Genomic DNA, 19,392 nt, shown 5'->3' on the forward strand with positions numbered 1-19,392 from the left:
GTTGTCTGCACGCACCAGCACAATATGGGGTGGGGGATAGATATTACTGATGGCCACTAGATGGCACCAGAAAACTGTTGCCTTTTAGACGGGGAAGACGTCAAACATTGGAAACGAAAGGAAAACGATGTTAAAGTTGTCTTGTTGTTGTCTAAAGGTAAAACTCAAAGTCACGTGTTTTGGAAATATTTCAGTGAAAACTGTGGTCATGTTTTGAATGGACAAACCGGTCTGGACAGTATCAATTAATTGTTACATTTACATCTAAATAAATATGAAACTGTACCAAAATATTCACAGTATAGATGGATAGATAGATAGATAGATAGATAGATAGATAGATAGATAGATAGATAGATAGATAGATAGACAGACAGACAGACGGATAGATGAACGTGTAAAAGAAAAACCAAAGAAAGAAAAACAAAACAAAACAAACAAATAAAAACAAGGAACAGAGCAATTGTTAAACACTTAAGTTTACATGTTTAAAAAGGAGCATGTCCAGTCCAATAAAACATATAACATGGTGAAATGGTTCTTTTTTGCCAACACTGAAGTGGTTTTGGTTTACATGCTCTCAAATTCATCTTCATCATGTGCGGGTCAGGTGTATAAAACCTAGTTCAACTTATTTGAAAATTGGCAGACAGTTTAAGATGATTATGGCTCATTTGTTTATTTAAGTGTTCAATCACCTGATTGTACCACTTGTCTGACTGGGTCCAAACACAATGACAGTTTCCAGTTTTATCTTCATTTAAATTTTAAAAGTTCAATAAGGGAGGAGGTATTTAGCTGCAACATGAAACTTCACCAATACATTTTACACACTGTACCTTTAAACCTTTAAAGCTGGTGCAATGATAACTGATTTGGGGAAATTCAATGCAAAAAATTAACTTCACTTACTTTACTGGTGACCTCATGTTTGTCATGCTTTTCTATGATTGGATGACGCTCACCTCACCTGTAGTGACGTAGCATCTTAATGGGCCCCTGCGCTCACTCACACACACGAGGAGGAGGAAGAGGAGGAGGAGGAAGTAGAAATATGTGACAGAGGAGTGAAGGAGCAGAGTTGTTGTTACAGCTGCACCTCTGTGCCACAGACTCTGGAGAACAGCAGCAGCAGCAGAGGCAGCTGCTCACACTCACACACACACACACGCACAGACTCACCGCAGTGTGCTGTCCGTCCGTCCGTCTGTGGACTCACCTCACGCAGGTAAGACCCTCTTTAAAACAGCACAGGCTCCGTGTTTGTTGAACTGCGTGTCACCTTACCGTGGGAATGTGCGGCAGACATTTTTCCACCCTCCCTAATCCGACTTTGAGGGAGCGAACTTAATGGGAGTTTTAGACTGAGAGTGAGGAAAAACAGGCTGTTTGTTGTCCTGATTTTACTCTCATGTGTCATAAAGAAAACAGAAGAAACGGTTAAAAACGGCATTTAAAGCCAGTTTATGTCTGTCTGTTGTGATTGTTCTCACTTAAATACTATGTTTACAGACTTGTGTGTTATTGTGTGTCTGCACTTGACTTGGTCCTTATTTGTTTTGTCAAGTGTCAAGTTTAACACAGACATACATGATTTTATCACGATATGCAACAAAAATCACTAACAAGAAGTTTATAGTGGTACATTTCAGTTATCGGCATAACCTTGGATGGAGAAAATCATTTAAAAAAAGACAAAGCAGCACACCTGGTGGTTTATTTTAAAATGCCTAAAGAGGGAGTCGTTTCAGATGTTTAATAGCATTTGCATTTGTTTTTCCACTTCAAAATGTTCACTTTGAAACGTTTTCAGTAATGTTTGTAACAATTTGTGCTAATGTTATAACATTAGTAGTACACTTGTGTGACGTTAGTAACATGTTTTTTTTAATATAACATCATTTTGTAATGTCAGTTATTGTTTCTGCAACATTCGTTTCCTTAGGAAGTTTTCAGAAAATGTGCTTTTGTCCATATTTCTTCACATTTTCTGTTAAGTTTATGCACACAAACAGGGCCGGCTCTACCTAATTTGGTGCCCTAGGCGAGATTGCTCTCCGGTGCCCCCCCCCGTGTGTGTTGGGGCGCTCCCGAGGGCTTGGACGGCCTTTTCATGTCGTCAATAACAAAAGCTTCACCTGTCTGTGACCTGACCTCTGATCCCTGCTCTGACCCTGAGGTCACCCGTCATGTGATTCAGCAGCACCACATTTTAGGAACATTATTGTTTATTCATTTGTTAATATTTATTATTTTCAAGAGAGAACACACAAATGAGGGCGACTGGGAATAGAAAATCATTTTTATTTTCATTGTTTAAAAAATTTAAAACAATGAAAATTTGTTTTCATTGAAAAAAAAAAAATTTTTTTTTTTTTTTTTTTTTTTTGCTGGAGGGGCGCCCCTCCAGCAGATGGCGCTCTAGGCGACCGCCTATATCGCCTATGCCAAGAGCCGGCCCTGCACACAAACCAAATGAAGGTAGACTATGGACAGATGTCACTGATGGCATATTTTTACAATTATCAACATTAATTTGATAACAGAAAAAACGTTTTATATTGTCTCTGTGGTGATCAAATTTGATGGGACAGTTATTACATTTTTATTTGTGAGTGTGGGTAAGCGCAGTGTGGGAGTGGACGGTGAGTCATGGGTTGGGTCCCTTGATATGAGTTGGAGGATGGAGACAACTCAGTGCTCTGTCCTTACGGACTGTGTGAGCGGGCAGTTGCATCATGGGATACTACAGGCTTCCATCTTCAATGGGAATAGATTTTGGAGCCGCTCTGTAGGTCTCTCATGGTATTTGAGGGTCATCTGTATTACCCCTGCTGTTTTCATCCGTCACCATTTAAGGTGATTGTTTATACAGTAAATGTTCTTTGCTTGTGCTTTACTTATATATGCTGCCATCTTTGCCCAGACTCCTGCTGCCCAGACTCCTCCGATGTTGTAGGAGCTGACGTGCTCAGTCGATCCGGGCCGAGGTCACAGCACGAGGACACCGCGTCCGACAACTGCGTGGGTGACACCATGTCCGACAACCAGCCCGACAACCGCGTGGGTGACCATGCCCCTCTCATTCTGGAGACCCAGTTCTCCACAGAACTGCATATATATGAGCCAGGTGATGATGATTACTGCCAGTTGCAAAGTCCCTCCATGCCCCAATTGGAAGAATCCACACCTCAGGAGGATGTAGTGGACAGGCTGGTGGTGCCTCAGCAGGTGGTGCCTCAGCCGGTGGTTTTAAGCACCCAAAGTTCAGCAGCACGAAAGTTCGGCACCAACCAGCTTATCCCCAAGAATTTAGCTTCATCTGGGCGGCCTAAAGTCCGCCACCACACAACGGTGGTTACGTTTCCAGTGGGACTGGAGCACTCGAGCAATGAGAGCCGGAGCCGACACTCAGCCCTGGGGGTGGATGTTTCCTGGGAGGATTACGACAGTGATGGAGATGGTTTTTCTTTGAGGCGGAACCGCAGAAACAAGTCATACAGAGCAGCTGTGACCAGCCTGGATATTGATGCCATCGCGTCAGGACGAGAGGCTATGTCCACACTGAAACCTGTCAGAGAGGACAGAGCGCCCAGTCCTGGTCCAGCTCGCAGCCCTGGACGCAAGGTGAATATGTTCTGGGGTTGGGGTCTGTCTGTTTACCAGAACTTTAAATTAAACTTTGTATGGATTTGGCTGAATAATCATTTCATGCTTCCCTAAATAATTTAGAAACATTAAAGCTATTGCAACATTATAGGATTTTGAATGAAACTGGATTAAAACAGTGCTGATAGAGTTGTGTGTGTCATAGGTCACAGCCAGTATTGACAATAACATTGTTGATGATCTCTGTCAAATTCTCCTTTCATCTTAGTGAAAAAGTGCAACATTTGATGACTGAAAGAAAGGAGCAAAGATGAAGAACGAATAACATGCTGGGAGGGGGGAAAGAAATACTGATTCACAAGTATTTCACACTGAAACTCTGTAATATTGTTTCCCTTGCAGCGAACCCTGGGGAGAAAGAGGAACCACAAACGTGGATCCTTCAAAGATGGTATGTTCCCTCATGTGTCAGTCTGTCTACTGCTCTAAATTTAACTACATGACTGCAAGAAGCGGGGAAATAACAATGACATTTGGTGTGGGTTTTTTTTTTGGTGTGCCAGTGTTCGTTGACTTGCTGGATTTGATTTGAAAAGTAGACGTCATAATCTCCATGCAAAAGCACAGGAAAGGTCCCATAAGGCAGAGGAAATCATCTCTGAACGCTCCCAGCATAACTGAATGTCTGCAGAGTCCACAGTCTTCCAGTCACTGCCACTTTTTTCCCCCCTAAAAGCAACGTTTCAGTTTTAATGAAGTCAAATTTAAATGTGGTAATTGAGGAATTGTAGAGCTTGATGGCTCTCTGGACCAAAACTGTCTAAACACTACTCATCCATGAGAAATGATTTTGATTTGTTTAGAAAATGATGAGATGAGAGTGCAGATTGTAAGAGACTGACGACTCTTCCACTCCTTCCTTTTCCAACCATGTTGGAAACCTACGGATTATTCTGATTTACGACTGAATAACACTGTTCAAATGATTCTCTGTGTTCATGCAAACCTCAGCTACACCACGGCTCTACCAGGAGATCCGTGAGCGAGGGCTGCACTCCACCAACCAGGATGAGATGCTGGATGACTTTGTGGTGGTGGAGGCTCCTGTGGAAGACCAGGGCATTGTGGTGAAGAACTACCGGCCGGCACAGCTCACCTGGAGCCAGTTACCTCAGGTAAAGCTCTTTATTATACTCATAAGTACACTGTATATAATATCCTCTGAAATGTTACACACTAGACCTTTAAGTCCTCTGATAGTGTGTGTGTTGGTGTGTTTCTCTTGCTCTGTAACTTTACTAAACTGTCTTTGTCGTTGTCTACTTCTTGTGTTTGGAGTTTGTTCACAGCTCGCAAGCTTCATGCACATGCTTTACATCTTCTTTGTTTTTGGTGTATTTCTGTGTCAATGTGGCAGCACCACATACAGGCCTGACATATGTACTACAGTGTTTAGAGTACCGTAGTTTTGGAGTAATTTCGGGGGTTTCAAGATTTTTTGAAACGATGCCGTGTCAAAGGAAACATTTTGAAAACAACAAAGAAAATGATAGTACTGGGAAAGTTCTGTTTCGGTTTAAAAAGGAAGTCATTTTCAAAACAAACTTTAACTTTGCATTGATCTCTTTTTGTATTGCTCACAAAGGTGAAGGACACAGGAATCCTGACACTAATCACAGCTCAGGAGAGAAAGAGACAAGAGGTAAGTGCGTGTGCGTGCGTGCGTGTGCGTGCGCGCGAGTATGTGTGTTTTTGCTTTTGTGTTCTGGAGGAGGTTGACGTTTGCTGCCGTGTGAGAAACATCTTGTCAGCAGTGTTGTTCAGTATCTGTTTTCGTCATTTGTTGTTTGTGTTTTCTCTGAGCTGCAGAGAAGAACAGACACAGCATTTAGTTATTATTACCGGAATAATAAACATGTGTCGCAGTAATTCACACATCATTTTGATTTTGTAGTGATTTTGAAGTGAGTCTACATTTTTACAACAGAGGCTGTGAGATGTAATCAGTCAAAAACAATGTCTTAAATTAGACACCTGCTATTTAAACCCCCTTATCTCCACCTCAACTTGCCAATAATATGTAAGGTAGTTCACTAAGAGACTTAAGAGATTCTTTTACAAAGGGTTTTCTAGGAAATGTAGTTGGTAACATGGTTTAACAACAAAGACAGTTGCATTTTATGTAAAATAACTCCTGGGAAAACAACTGAAAACATCCCAGACTGAAACTATGCTAAGGGTAACATTATCTGAGGGCGGATTTTCCCTTTTGTAATGCGTCTTCATGAGTCGTCTAAAAGCAGATGCTGTGTCAATACCAAAGGTTGACCGTGTGTGCACTACAGTACCTGAATAAAGCCACACCCTGCCAGTGTAATCTCACTCAGTTTCCCACCTGTGTGGCTGCTAGTGTCGTTCTTTTGTACCTTTAGAGTCAACCAATGAGTCTGAAGAAGCACTAAAGACTAGCTTTCCATGGCAGCTTGGTTGTTACATTACAGTAATGTGAAATTCCTAGGCACTTGTACTGTATATATGTGTGTACTAATGACACATTCAATTAGAATCTTGAAGAAGGACAAGTTGTAGAATCATAGAAAGCTGATTTTAGCTCCGAATAGAGTACTGATGCATTTTTTTTCAGGAAGCAATTCTCTTGAGTTAGTTAAGCTGATGACCTTTGGTCCTTTCAGAGCTACTTCAGCTACAAACGTGTGTGGGAGGTATGATGTCACCGCTTGATAGTTCACCTATGGCCATGGCCACAAACGGCAGAGGTTAACAAACCTTTCATTACAAAATATTTACAGTCAACTGCTGCACCATGGATGCTGCTACAAATCAACCACAGCTGGTGTGTCATCCACCTCTGTCTGCTGCTGTATTTGTGTCATTTGTCTAATTGACAAACCATTAAAGTACGCAGACGGCATGGATGTCTAAAACATCAGTAGTAAGCGCCACTGTTCAGTCAGCCTCAATGGATCGGAATGCATTGCAGCCATAGCAGGTATTTTATTTTGTGTCCGGGACTTTACTGGTTCTGAAGAACATAACACGGGAGAGAGGATAAAAACAAGAGGAAAGACAGTCGAGAAGACACGAATAACTGACATTAACTGACAACTGATGAATTGCTAACGCGTTCCACGGCTCATTTTGGTTTGTGTGGTCATGTGACAGGCCATTTTTGAGATTATCACCTCGGAGCATTCGTATCTGCACAGCCTGGGCATCCTGGTGCGCCACTTCAAGAACAGCGAGGTGCTGAGGAAAACGATGACCGCCACAGAGCACCATCACCTCTTCTCCAACATCTCTGACATCCACATAATCAGCCAACGGTGGGCAACACATTCCTTCAGTCTTAGTTGTGTGTGAGAGTGCAAAGGAAACTACTGTTGTTGTGGGGGATGTTGTAAAAAATGTCGTGTGTGTGAAAAGGGGCGGGAGGACGGTGTTTTATCCGTATACTGTCTACTGTGTTCACTTATTTTAAAATATGCATCATACATGTGCGTGTGTTTGACATTGCTTTATATACATTATGTTGCCATTGAGTTGTGGTTTCAGGTGATTTAAAGTTTCAAGGGAGAGTATTTATTTGCCTTTTCAGATCCTGTCAGCCTCCTCAACATGTTTAAACATGCTGCCCAAACTGGTTCTACTGCTTCACTGCTCTGAGTGGTATTCCCAGCTTTACAGCGATAACGTTCTTGGGAGCAAGCCTGTGTTGCTCTTTGCAGTGTTGGTGCTGCTTTATTTTGAATGAAAATACTTTCTCTTCTGGCAGCAAGAGAAGTGTTTCCCCGTCTTTGATCCTCCTCTTGTCTGTTTCCAAGGAAATAGATCTGTAAAGCTATAAGACAGACGGTGGTGTTTCACAAGCTGACTTACGCTATCTGCGTTTGAATGTGTCCTCTGGGTTGGGCTGTTAGGTGTCATTTTTCTTGGCTCTTGTTTCTGATAAAGACACTTTGCAAGGGTGGGGCTGAAAGCCAAGTCCAGTCAAAGGAGAGCCTCTGGGTCACTGTGATAGAGTTAATGTAAACATTTACATTACATTTGGTTAGTATTTTATTAAAGTGGGAGCTTGAAATGATCATTGCAGATGCACTTATGTATATCGGAGCAACTTGCATTTTACAAAGCTACATGGAAAATGTTGAATGTTAAAGCTTTTGCTTACATTCAGCCTGTTCATAACTTGCATTCACATTCATTCATCCATGAGTGAGCCAATCACATGCGTAAAACTATTTTTAGTTTTGAACACCCCGTGAATGAAAAGGCCTGATTACAAAAAACACATTCGGAGGTGGTTTGGGGACACGTGTGGCCACATTCCTGAGCATGCATGGACGCAATCCGTCCTCAGGACATTTGAAAGACCGCCTCCTCAGCTGATATGCGTTAAATTCAATTGTATTTTATGTTACAGCAGTGGGAGTAGAGCTTTGATTCACACACACAAACACATTGACGACAGATGCATCTGTGCAGTCAAACTCGTCCCTGGTGTTCACAGGAATCTCACGGATTGTCGTGACTGACTTGAAACATTATTAACGTCAATATTGATAGTTATATTGATAGTATATAATTGATAGTTTATGTATCAATATATCAGTTCAGCCTGAACTCTCTCCTCACACAGTTGTGTATCCTGCTCAGCTTATGAGTCTGTGGGAGTGAAACCATCCTCCTCGCACTTCTTTACTAACCTCCCCCTCTCTTTCCATTTTCAGGTTTTTCGAGGACCTTGAGCGGCGTCACTATGACAACCCAGTGATTCGGGACATTAGTGATATTGTTCAAAACCATTCTACCCACCACTTTGAGCCCTACATTGCCTACTGCGCCAATGAGACCTTTCAGCAGAGGACGCTGCAGAAGCTGCTGTGGGTACCAAAACTAACTGGACCGATGCTGTTGATTTTCTGCAGCAGCCTGCGCTGAATTTCCCTTTCATCTTTTGTGTTTCTAAGGATCAGCAACACTGCATTCAAAGAGACTCTGAAGCAAATTGAAAGCAGCAATGAATGTGGAGGCCTCCCCATGATCTCCTTCCTCATCCTGCCCATGCAGCGAGTCACCAGACTGCCTCTGCTGCTGGATGTTAGTCTCACACGCACAGATCACATACCTGTCACTGGTGGGCATGTAACAAAGAAAAGAATTTGGATATTTCTCAACTCAGGGGAAACTGAGGATGGGAAAATACTACCCCTATTCTAGTAATACAGAGCTAAATGCAAATCGATGAAATATTCCTTTAAATTTCACAATACAACTGAATATCAACATATGAAAACATTTGAAAAGACAAATAAATTCAATGCTTGCCCATCATAATACATGACTCATTATGTGTTCATACTTTATACAGTATTGAATAACCTCTATACTTTTTCTCCTCTAAGACAATCTGCCAGAAAACTCCAGACAAGACAGCAGAGTACTTTGCTGCTGTTTGGGCGCTGCACGCCATGAGCAAGGTAGAGATGCTGTGAACAGCTTGGATGTGCTCTCAAGACACCACAGTGAAGCAGACAATGAAGTTTAAAGTCCCTATTGTCATTATTGCAATTTTTACAGTTGGTCACCAGCTGCAACGATGGAGCAAGACGGATGGAGAGGACGGAGCAGATGTACACCATCCAGAAACAAATGGATTTTGGCAAAATCAAGGTGACAGAGCTGACCAGACAAGATGAAGTGTTGGCTATGGGTGCAGTTGTGAACGACAAGAATCCTGATCAATTCTGTGTCCTCACAGCCGTTTCCCCTGGTGTCGTCATCGCGGTGGCTGAAAAAGCGCGGGGAACTGACCGTCTGCACTGAGGAGCTGAGCATCTGGAGGGCGTTCAGCAACAGAAGCAACTACCTATTTCTCTTCAACGACGTACTCATTATTACAAAGAAGAAGAGGTCAGTTGGTCTAAAATACACTTTTAAAGTTGCATCCTCCCTGACTCTAAGTTCACACTGCAGCCAAATATGATTTCCCGCCTCTCCCCCAAAACAGATCATTTCAGGCAGACTGTCCACACTGGTACCTGCAAACTATCTGCACTGGTTGCTTTGGTTACAATGTAGACATACCCATCATTTTGGAGGAAACTGGAGGTGCATCATCTCTCTCTCTCTCCAAACAGTCGCTTTGTCAACTCCTTCACGGCAGAAAAAACAACTAAAATGCATATAGCATATATTGGCCCTAAATTGTATTATTAGATATTGGCAAACATACCAAGATCTGCCGATATGACTAATGACTACAACTAGGGCTGCAACTAACTGTCAAATGTCAGAAAATGTTTATCAGTGTTTACCAAACCTAGGAATGATGTTCTCAATTGTCTTGTCTTGTCTTTGTCTTTGTTTTATGGAGCAAAGAAACCAGAACATTTTCACATTTAAGCTGGAAAGTTAGAAAACTGGTTTTAAATATGAAAACAAACGCTAAAACTGATTACTCTATTATGGAAATAGGCCACTACATCCTTGACTTCTATGCCCGGTGCCCTCTACAACTATTATTTATTTTACGTTTGTTTATTTTACTAAATGAATTATATATGTATCTACAACTGCTGTGATATAAGTAGGCAAAATATTATGTCAATTTTACTACAGAAGAGACTTGGGCACAGGGAATAAACATGTATATATAATGTATATATCGGTATTAGCCCAAGCACTCCTGACATATATATATATCGTGCATGTTGTAATGATCTATGCTGTATTCACAGCTGGCTTCACTGCACAGAGAGGGAAGTGTTACCTCTTTGACATAGTGAGAATGACGCAAAAGACCATTTGAAATCTGATTTGAGGAGTGAAAGCTTTCAGACTGAGACACATGTTCAGACAATTGACTTGAATGGCATCTAATCACCTCCAAATGTGATCAGACCCACATTTGAGAGAATCAGATTTCATGTGGGGATTTTCTCTGCCCAGACAAAAATGCAAAAAAAGGCCTCAGAAAATATTGGTGGAATTCTCCAGGCTTTCAGTTGCAGTCATTGAACACAACCCTTGAGGGAATGTGTCTTTTTTTTTACTGGTGACTCCAGTGGACAACATGTAGCTAAGGGCTGACAGGGAGCATGAGAGACAGGAGGGGAAAGGGACAGAGAAAGGAGAGAATAAGGATGTGGAGCGTGCATACTTGAGATTCTTCGATCTTGCATTTAACAAGTCAGCTCATCTGACTACAGCGTTCTGTTTTGAGTTAGGGAGAAACTAAACAATGTCAGCTCAGAGAAAGGACTGGGCAACAACACTGGGAGTCATTCTGAGGATTGTAAAGTCAACACTGCGAGTGTTCATGAGGTGGTAGTGTGTGGTGAATGCAATTAGCAGATAGTCAGAGCGCAGTCGTTTCCATGTGTTCATGTACAAATACACAATTTAATTTCAGTTTACGCTGCAGAAGATTTGATGTTACTTTGTGTGGATATTGATTGATTATTATTTTGTACATCTAGTGAGGAGAGCTTTGTGGTGATGGACTATGCAACACTGGAGAATTTGGAGGTGGTGGTTGTGGAAGAGGCAGAAGGACGGATGTCTCCGTCTGCAAAGAACAGCTACCATCTTTCCTTCAAACTGCAAATGAGCAAAAACAGTGAGGGGAGATCAGAGCAAATCTCCCTGGTGGCAGAGTCCAGGTACTGCAGATCTTATCTAATCCCTTAGCCATGTTTAATGGGCCCCATGCGCAGCAGCCATTTTGACACAGTAGAAAAAACACTGGTGCAAATGATCAAATGAATGATAGCTCTCATAATGAACTCAACAATCCTGGCATTTTCAAAATGGCTGCTGTACAAAGGGCCAATAAGATTTGAGTGTTATAAAATAACATGAAATGCAGATTATTCTGGAATTATGCACACTCCTGATTGGGTTTCTGTCACATTACCTACACAAGTGCAAATACAAACTTGCCATTTCTTTTCCAGCTATATCTAATATATTGTGACTGACTCCCTCTACTGACAGAAACCTCAACACCAACCCAAAATGTTCCGAATTCATGTACATCATATCAGCCGTTCACATGTACATTGGACTGTACTGGGTGAGGAGTTGTGCTCACTAGTTCTGTTTTGTCTCTTTTGCTTAGGGTGGACCGGGCACGATGGATAGTCGCTCTAACAGAGCACAAAAAGACAGGCTTCACTTGTTCTGATGGTAAGTCGTCAGCATTTTTTTTAGGTACATTGTTGTTTGCTAATGCATTAAATGAACTACATTAAAACTACATTTGGCCTTTTTGAGACGTGTGTATGTGATGTTTGAAATAGCTGATGTCTGTTCTTATGCCTTTCATCTATAAATGATGCATTTGTCATGGAAACCCACAAGTTGGTTAATAATAAGATGATGAGAAGACACACATGATACAATGATGTATTATTTAAAACTGTGTAGTGGTAATCCAAATTATTGTTTTTGTATGTTTCTTTTCCCTTCTCCTGTTTTATATTTTTCCAGCCTTCTTCAAATAAAATTAAAAAAATAAATAAGGAAAATTTTATCTTTAAGTGTCCTCACAGGTTTTCAATAGTATATTATATGGCATAACAACGTGTGTAGATTGTCCCCTTCACAATTTGCTGAACCCACCCTGGGGATCCACAGTACAAATGGAGCAATTTTTCCCAATCCCTAAAGATGTTACATCCTGACAAAATGACTGATGCAAGGAGCTGTAGATTTTCAAATTTTAACAGCACAACAGGGTTCACAGGTCTCCTCGGAAAATCATTGAGAACCACACATTGTATTTGGTACTGAAAATTAAAAATAAACCTGTTACATCAGTTAGTTTTTCATGGGTGGTGTGTTTCAGGTCTGCCACAGTATGAAGCCACCAAAGCCTACATGCCAAAGGAGACGGATGACCTTGGTTTGCAACAGGCCGAGCTTGTGATCGTTCTACATAAAGTGGAAGGTCAGGCCCCAATTGTGATTCCAGATCAATGACTTGTTCTCTATGATTAATAAAGAAACCATGCAAAAGTACTTAAACAAACTGTTCTTCCCAGGCTTCTGCTTTGGGGAGAGAATGCGAGATGGAGAGAGAGGCTGGTTTCCAGCGAGCTGTGCCACAGAGATCACCAACCCTACTGCCATGGAGAACAACGTGCAGCGCATGAAGCGCCTGCGCAAAGAGACCAACGTTTGAGTGACCACTCTATTGAAGCAGGAGTGGACAAATGAGAACATCGCTCAGTAGATCTGCAATGCTCGCGTTTGGTTTCAGTTGATACCTTGTTGCTGATGAATTACACTGGACAACTACTAGAAGGTACTATAAGGTTCTTCATATCTAATGGACTGAAAGACATTTTTTTAGGATACAAAGCATTCAGTGGCCATTAACCCTGGCCTGGTGCTGCAATGGTACAGGTTTTTGTATGAATGCAGCCAGTTTTATGTTCAGTCCGGTTATGTACTGCAGTTCATGTCAAAACATCATCCAGTTGAATGAGAAGTTATTAGTTATAGTAAGAATTTTATTACAGGAGCTGTCACAGATGAAGACTTTTCAAATCTAGGAGCTTTGTGTCCATGGAAAAACAAATGATTTCCTACTTTCACGGTAAATGTTTACCAATCTAAATTGTAGTTCAACATGTCACCTTTGCATCTGGTTGATTAATGTTTTTACAACACCAAGATTATGTTTAAGTATATCAAATGCGAATAGTCATTGTTAACTCGTCTCCTGACCGACTCATTTCTTGTTTGAGGTCTGTAGAAATGAAAATAAAATGAATCACCACTAGAGACATTCTTCCTGGTTTCTGGACTTTTATTTGAGCTTGCATTTTGTTAAAATGTTTGAATACATAAAAAGTTATTTAAAAATGTCAAACTGACCAGATATCAAATTCCATTTTTCTTTAAAAACCATTTGGTGTAAAAACTTAGGACAGATTTAGAAAAACATTTGCTGTTTCCCCAAAACTTTTGTAGCTGTCACATAAAAATAATGGAAAAAAAACAAGTCTGCATAGATTCTGCAGGCAATTGGTGGTAATCTGGTCAAATACATGGTGCAAGCTTGTGACGTTCGTCAAGTCAAATCTTTATTGCTCAGATCTTGTTTGATGTTTCTTGTTGACAAAAAAACTGAAAAAGAGAAAAACAACAAATTAGTAAATGATGTGTATGTTGATTTAATTTGATAATGTCAGTCACTTAAGTTTAGTCATGTAGTTCATGATCATCAGCACCAGATTGAACATCACTCCAATGCTAAGCTAGTTTGAGATAAACAGCGAGTGAGTGCCATTGTGCCAGACGGTTTTTGCTTCATCAAATCCGTGGCATTACCTCATGCTTTGGATCGCCCATTATAGACCCAATAAAGAACACATGACAAGCTCTGCAGCAAAGGTTTTAAGTTTCTCACTGTATATTACTCAGCTCAAGAAGACAAGTGTGATGATGTCATTTACAATAAAATGTTCCTGCAGCTAAAAAGCTAATAGAAATCTTGACCCTGTACAGCCAGTACGAGACTCCTGACTCACCCGGACGATGGTAAAGATGGTAGGTGCCGGTGGGCAGTTTGCTTCCTACTCAGCCCCACCCTGCTGGGCCTCGGGAGCGGACGTTTTCTCTGCAGATGTGTCACCTCCTGTCTTGACCTCCTTGGTTTCCGGGCCTGGTTTGCCACCGGAGCCACCGGAACCACTGGTTTGGCGTCTGCGGCGGTAGTTGAAGTTACGACGATAGCGCCGCTGACGGGGCTGTTGGTTTTGGCCACCTTCGCTGCCCTGATTCTCCTTGTCCTCCTCACCGTCCCGCACCGGTCTGGGACGGGGTGGACCCCTGGAGTGAATTAGAGGGAAAGAATGAGCAAAAATGGTTTCCATGTGAAGTGGAGACAACGTGCAAGGAATTTGTCATCCACTGGGATAAGATGTAGCTGCATAGTCTGCTGCTAAAAAATGTAAGTGAGACAAATTTGGATGCACAGCTGCAATTTGAGGTTAGGCTGCAATTAAAGAGCAAAAACAAGTGGCATGCATTATTAATAACACAATAATAAGCTTCTTTCTGGAAGACAATTTGCATTTGGTTGCTCGAGGCCAGGATCCAGTCAAATATTTTGCTCTCCTATTACTGCGGCCCTTCATCAATGAAGCCAACATGCAAACCATGGTTTGTACCTTGGTCGGAAGCCTCTGTAGTAGCTCTGCCTCGCTGGTTTGTTGCCCTGGTCTGGACCTCCTTGGTTCTCGTCACCCTCTCCTCCCTGAAAGCAAGCAGATCAAACAGCAACTAACACGCAGCCTTTGCCAGCGTCTGTACACAGGCAAGGAAACGTACTTTAATCAACAGGCCTCAGTTGTAATGAAACTGGCCAGGTTGCCATTTTAGATGTGGGGCCTATTTGAGCAATTTTGCAAAAGAATTGGCAAGACCCCCGATACACCAAGGTTTTTTTTTTTACCACAACCACGTGAGTGCTAAAAAGGAGATTGTTTAGAGTCAAGTATGACATCAACACCAAAGGTTCCAAATTTGTAACGGAATAGCTGGGTGCCTGTTTCAGGATAGTAGCCCTGTGACGGCGTACCTCAGTCATTTCTCCGCGTGGTGCGTTGGTGTACGGGGGCCGGCGGCCGTAGCGTCTACGTACAAAGTATGGTGGGTAGCGCCGTCTGCCAGGGTAAGTGGGTCTGCGCTGCTGCTGTTGCTGCGAGTCTCCTTCAGGGGCACTCTCTCCCCCTTCTCTGACGGGTTTGTCTCCGCTGCCAGTCTCGCCCTCTCCGTCACTCTGGTAGTTTTCTGGATATTCACCACCACGGGGTGGGCCCCTCCTTCGTGGGTAACGCCTATAGCGGTTCCTGTCAGCAGCATACTTACTTCCCTGTACGGCAACACCTCCTGGGCCGGTGACATTTGCCGCCTCTGCTCCCTGTACACAGCAGGTTTATTTATTTAATCATTTATTGGAACTTCATTATGTGATTATCAAACTTCATGGTCTAGAGGACAACAATGTATATAAGGCTGTGAGTTACAATCAGCTTTATATACACTGCTAAATTATCAATCAAAGCACAGTTTACCTTCTCTCCCTCGACTACATCAAATTCCACGGTTTCTCCATCCCCAACACTGCGAAGGTATTTCCTTGGGTTGTTCTTTTTTATGGCTGTCTGTAAACATTAAACATTGACACGTGAGATTTTAGAGCTATTGCCACTTACAAAATAAGCAACTAAGATTACCTACAACTTACCTGGTGAACAAAAACGTCCTCTTTTGTGTCATTCCTAAATAAAGGAAATAAAAAACGTTTTATTATTGCAACATGAGGGCACCACAGGATAATAAATGTAACCACTATACAGAGAACAGCAGACAAATCGTCTGGTCAGCTTTGTAAGCAAATCATAGCCATAATAGGATTGGGAATGTACCTTCACTAACACACACACACACACACTAGGGAAGCGGGGGTGGGGTAAACTTACCTATTGATAAAGCCATATCCATTCCTGACATTAAACCATTTGACAGTACCCAAGACTTTTGTTGCTGCAAAAAGAAATGAATCTGAATTAGTATGACAGTTTATGATTTAATTAGTAATTTACTATTTACTATATGGTATCACAATATGTATGGATGAATATGTTCATAAATGCTTTGTAAAAGCAAATAATACAGAGGCCACAGATAATGTGAAAAGTTATATTTAACTCCCAACTGTCGTCCTTTTTATAGATCCTGATGCTTAGGGGTGCACTACGCCAGCTGCACTTGGTGTGAGGCATGACCAAAGAGGCAACCATAAGCCAGTACTTATTTCACCATATCTCATGATAGTAATAAGATGCTTATTATTCGCATCATCTGTGTGACTGACTTACGAAGCCTCTGTAGTACACGTCGAAATGATTTAAGTTAAACACAATGCGTTGTGGTGGCTGACAGTGGGTCAAAGTCCAACTCGTACAGACCCAATATCCCATTTTCAGCCGCACTGCTCAAAGCCTGGTCGTTTTACACGTGGTTGAGTCGCGCCCGGATACGTTAGCAAGCAGCGGGCTCAGCTGTCTCGTTAGCTTAGCTAACTGGGTTTCAACCATGTGGTTGGATTACAGCCAGTAAACTATAATGAAGACTACATATTAGACATAATTTATTCACTACAATATTTTGTAAGAGCGTAGAACTATAGGACTGACGCAGTGGTTCTCTGCTATCAAACAACTTGAAGGCGTGAGAAATCCGTGGAATCATATGGCGGACATTTTGGGTGGCCCCTTGAGCCATGCAAATAGCAAACACTAGCCGACTAGGCTAACACGGGATCGTTAGCTTAAGTAGTTAGGCCAAAACGATAGCGCTTAATACGAGGAAAACACGGCAACTATTGACCGATACAGTTGAATATAATAAAACGACATTGGTGATCTAATTTCACCACACGTATACACACTGGAGTGGACTTGCTTTACATATTTTAACGAAAAAACATCACGGAGGAACCGAGCTCTGTCGTGTGAACAAAGGGACCCGTGGCTAATGTTAGCTTGCATTCGACGGCAGCAATGGCCGTTGGAGTGCAGTGTGAAATACCTCCATGTTCCATTTTGAAGTGAGAGTATTAATTGGAGCAGCATAGATGGCGTTAACCTCAACCCCGACGTTAACAACTGCTAGCGGACAGCGGCATGTGTACTGTGACAGTGGCGTTGTCGTACAGAATCGGAGTTATAGCATGACTTAACTTCAAAGGGTCGTACATGTGACGGCCAACCGGTAACATGACATTCTGTGACGGATCCGAAACTGTACGAGGCCGGTCGACATGAGATCACACTCGATTTTGATATTTATTTATTTCCAATCACATACTCTCATATGGATGACATTTATTTACACACAACGCTGATGATATGGACAACTGAGATTACTCAAATTAACATGCAGACATGCGGACATTCGGGACATTTTCGCAATTAAATGTTCAGCTCGACTGGTGACAGCAAAGGAATTAAAGGATTATATTTTGCTCAAGAAAACCTATTCGATAATTATCGTTTAGACCGAATATTACTTTACAAAAATCGCATTAAAAATCAATTTCAGGAATAAAATGGTCCGCTAACTTTAGTAGTATTTATTTGACCCAATGTCGCTATAAAATGTGCTTTGTGAGTTGACAACGGTGGCGGATAAACATAGAAAGCAGCCGGTTCATTAAACCAACCGACTGCCGCATTTGCCGCATCTCCTCGCTCCCAAACCACGCTAGCTGGTTAGTAAGCTAACTAGCTCATTTCTCATAGCCTTACCGATGACCTTCTTATCCCCCGCGGAAGCTGCGGCTGCCGGGCTGGATGGGCTCTCCACATCGTCAGCGGGCTGCGGCGGTTGTTGTTGTGTCTCGGCCTCGCTGCTCATGTTCACTACTGGGTGGTAACGGCTTCTGCCGGCGGCGGCTCTCTGCTATGTTTCCCGGTGCTAGATGGTAACCTGGGCCGGCGGTGGTGGGGGCTACTGCCTTGGGGCTCTCAGCTTTCCTCTTTCCGCTCCCGTTGCCGATCGAACTGGGCAGAATTAGACACTGTGCCGGGGAATGTTCTTGTCGAGGGCCCGCCCATAGGCAGCTGTGATTGGCTGGAATCCTTAAGAGAAACCTAGGTAAAATACGATTGGTTATTACAACGATCAATTTCTTTGACATGAAAATGATTGGCTATGGCATAGCGTACCTGTCCATTTTGACCGCCCCAAAGTGACGTCAAAGCCAGACGAGTCAGACAGATAACCGTGACACTTGTGGATCAGTGTCTGCATGTCTGTGTCAATGTTAGTGTTTTGACAGATTTTTACAAATTGTACGGATACATACAGAAATAGGACGACTAGAATTACTACTTTATAGTCTCATTTACAAAAAACATGGCGCCGTGAAATAGCCTCAAAAGACACGTGTTCCCCATGTGAGGGCAAATGAGATCTTCACCTTATGTGACTTTTTGACAAACGTGCATTGAAAAATGAGACTAATGTTTCTCAGCCCTTAGAATGGAACGCTCACTTTGTATACACCTACAGCAACACAAAAGGCTGCATCACTATCAACATATTTAACAGCTGTATGTTTATCCCCATGTGCATTTATTTAAGAAATGTGATGTACTATATGAGGTTACATAGTACAGTTGAGGAGGTAGTAGCTTTCAAACAAACTGTTTGAAAGCAATTTTATATCTCTTTTTTCACAGCAGATTCCATGTAAATACCGGTTTGAAAATTGAATCTGATTCTTACACCACTGAAGTGTTAGGTAGAGAGCACATTTTAATACTCTATATAGAACATTGAGTTCTCACCAGCCTATACAGTCTATCATTGTCAGTATACACTACAGACTTCACTGCAATACCATTGAACAAATGAGGCCACTGTGCAATGACACAGAAACAGTTTATACTTTTCATTATTACTGAAATGTGATAATAATTATCCAAATCAACACTGGTATGGTTCAGACAAAGGTAATCTGAGGACATGTCAGAGTGAACTACTGTATTCTGTTCAAGTGCCTTATATGTCTTTGCATCCTGTAATTATTCAGGATTCCCTGGTGGATTTTTCAAGTTCTGTCAATTCTAGAGAGAGAGAGAGGTTTTATTTTTACAAAAATATCCTTATTGTATTTTAATTAGGCTCAAATTGTTAAGTGTGATATAATTCACTCATACTGTCCCGGATGATAAATTAGTT

At 41.9% G+C, this 19,392-nt stretch overlaps 2 protein-coding genes across 4 annotated transcripts; one reads left to right on the forward strand and one right to left on the reverse strand.

Annotated features, from left to right (window-relative positions):
• Nucleotides 1-1,054: 1,054 nt before the first annotated feature.
• Nucleotides 1,055-13,425, forward strand: arhgef16 (Rho guanine nucleotide exchange factor (GEF) 16). Of its 2 annotated transcripts, none has more exons than XM_058642718.1 (15): nt 1,055-1,228; nt 2,927-3,627; nt 4,012-4,060; nt 4,621-4,784; nt 5,255-5,311; nt 6,793-6,953; nt 8,358-8,510; nt 8,598-8,727; nt 9,033-9,107; nt 9,208-9,300; nt 9,389-9,540; nt 11,109-11,291; nt 11,750-11,817; nt 12,479-12,580; nt 12,675-13,425. In XM_058642718.1, exons 2-15 carry the CDS (start codon nt 3,037-3,039, stop codon nt 12,812-12,814), a joined length of 2,118 nt encoding a protein of 705 aa, XP_058498701.1. In that variant the 5' UTR covers nt 1,055-1,228; nt 2,927-3,036; the 3' UTR covers nt 12,815-13,425. The 2 variants fall into 2 exon arrangements, with proteins under 2 accessions (XP_058498701.1, XP_058498702.1); XM_058642719.1 differs by having other exon boundaries at nt 2,942-3,627.
• On the reverse strand, nt 13,424-18,229 carry ybx1 (Y box binding protein 1). Of its 2 annotated transcripts, none has more exons than XM_058642720.1 (8): nt 17,955-18,229; nt 16,125-16,188; nt 15,890-15,923; nt 15,717-15,806; nt 15,221-15,562; nt 14,811-14,896; nt 14,169-14,469; nt 13,424-13,764 (listed from the first exon to the last, which is right to left on the reverse strand). In XM_058642720.1, the coding sequence occupies exons 1-7, from the start codon at nt 18,061-18,063 to the stop codon at nt 14,214-14,216; spliced, it is 981 nt and encodes a 326-aa protein (XP_058498703.1). In that variant the 5' UTR covers nt 18,064-18,229; the 3' UTR covers nt 13,424-13,764; nt 14,169-14,213. The 2 variants fall into 2 exon arrangements, with proteins under 2 accessions (XP_058498703.1, XP_058498704.1); XM_058642721.1 differs by having other exon boundaries at nt 15,284-15,562; nt 17,955-18,228.
• Nucleotides 18,230-19,392: the final 1,163 nt, after the last annotated feature.

This window comes from Solea solea, chromosome 11 (assembly GCF_958295425.1).
Source record: "Solea solea chromosome 11, fSolSol10.1, whole genome shotgun sequence".
Taxonomy (NCBI): Eukaryota; Metazoa; Chordata; class Actinopteri; order Pleuronectiformes; family Soleidae; genus Solea; species Solea solea.

Excerpts from the sequence above, each read along its gene's own strand:
- ybx1 (XM_058642720.1), bottom strand. The coding sequence starts at position 18,063 with ATGAGCAGCGAGGCCGAGACACAACAACAACCGCCGCAGCCCGCTGAC. Across the intron at positions 15,807-15,889 it reads AGGACGTTTTTGTTCACCAG|ACAGCCATAAAAAAGAACAA; the intron begins GTAAGTTGTAGG and ends TAATGTTTACAG. Across the intron at positions 14,897-15,220 it reads CACGCGGAGAAATGACTGAG|GGAGGAGAGGGTGACGAGAA; the intron begins GTACGCCGTCAC and ends GCTTGCTTTCAG.
- arhgef16 (XM_058642718.1), top strand. The coding sequence starts at position 3,037 with ATGTCCGACAACCAGCCCGACAACCGCGTGGGTGACCATGCCCCTCTC. Across the intron at positions 6,954-8,357 it reads ATCCACATAATCAGCCAACG|GTTTTTCGAGGACCTTGAGC; the intron begins GTGGGCAACACA and ends TTCCATTTTCAG. Across the intron at positions 9,301-9,388 it reads TGGATTTTGGCAAAATCAAG|CCGTTTCCCCTGGTGTCGTC; the intron begins GTGACAGAGCTG and ends GTGTCCTCACAG.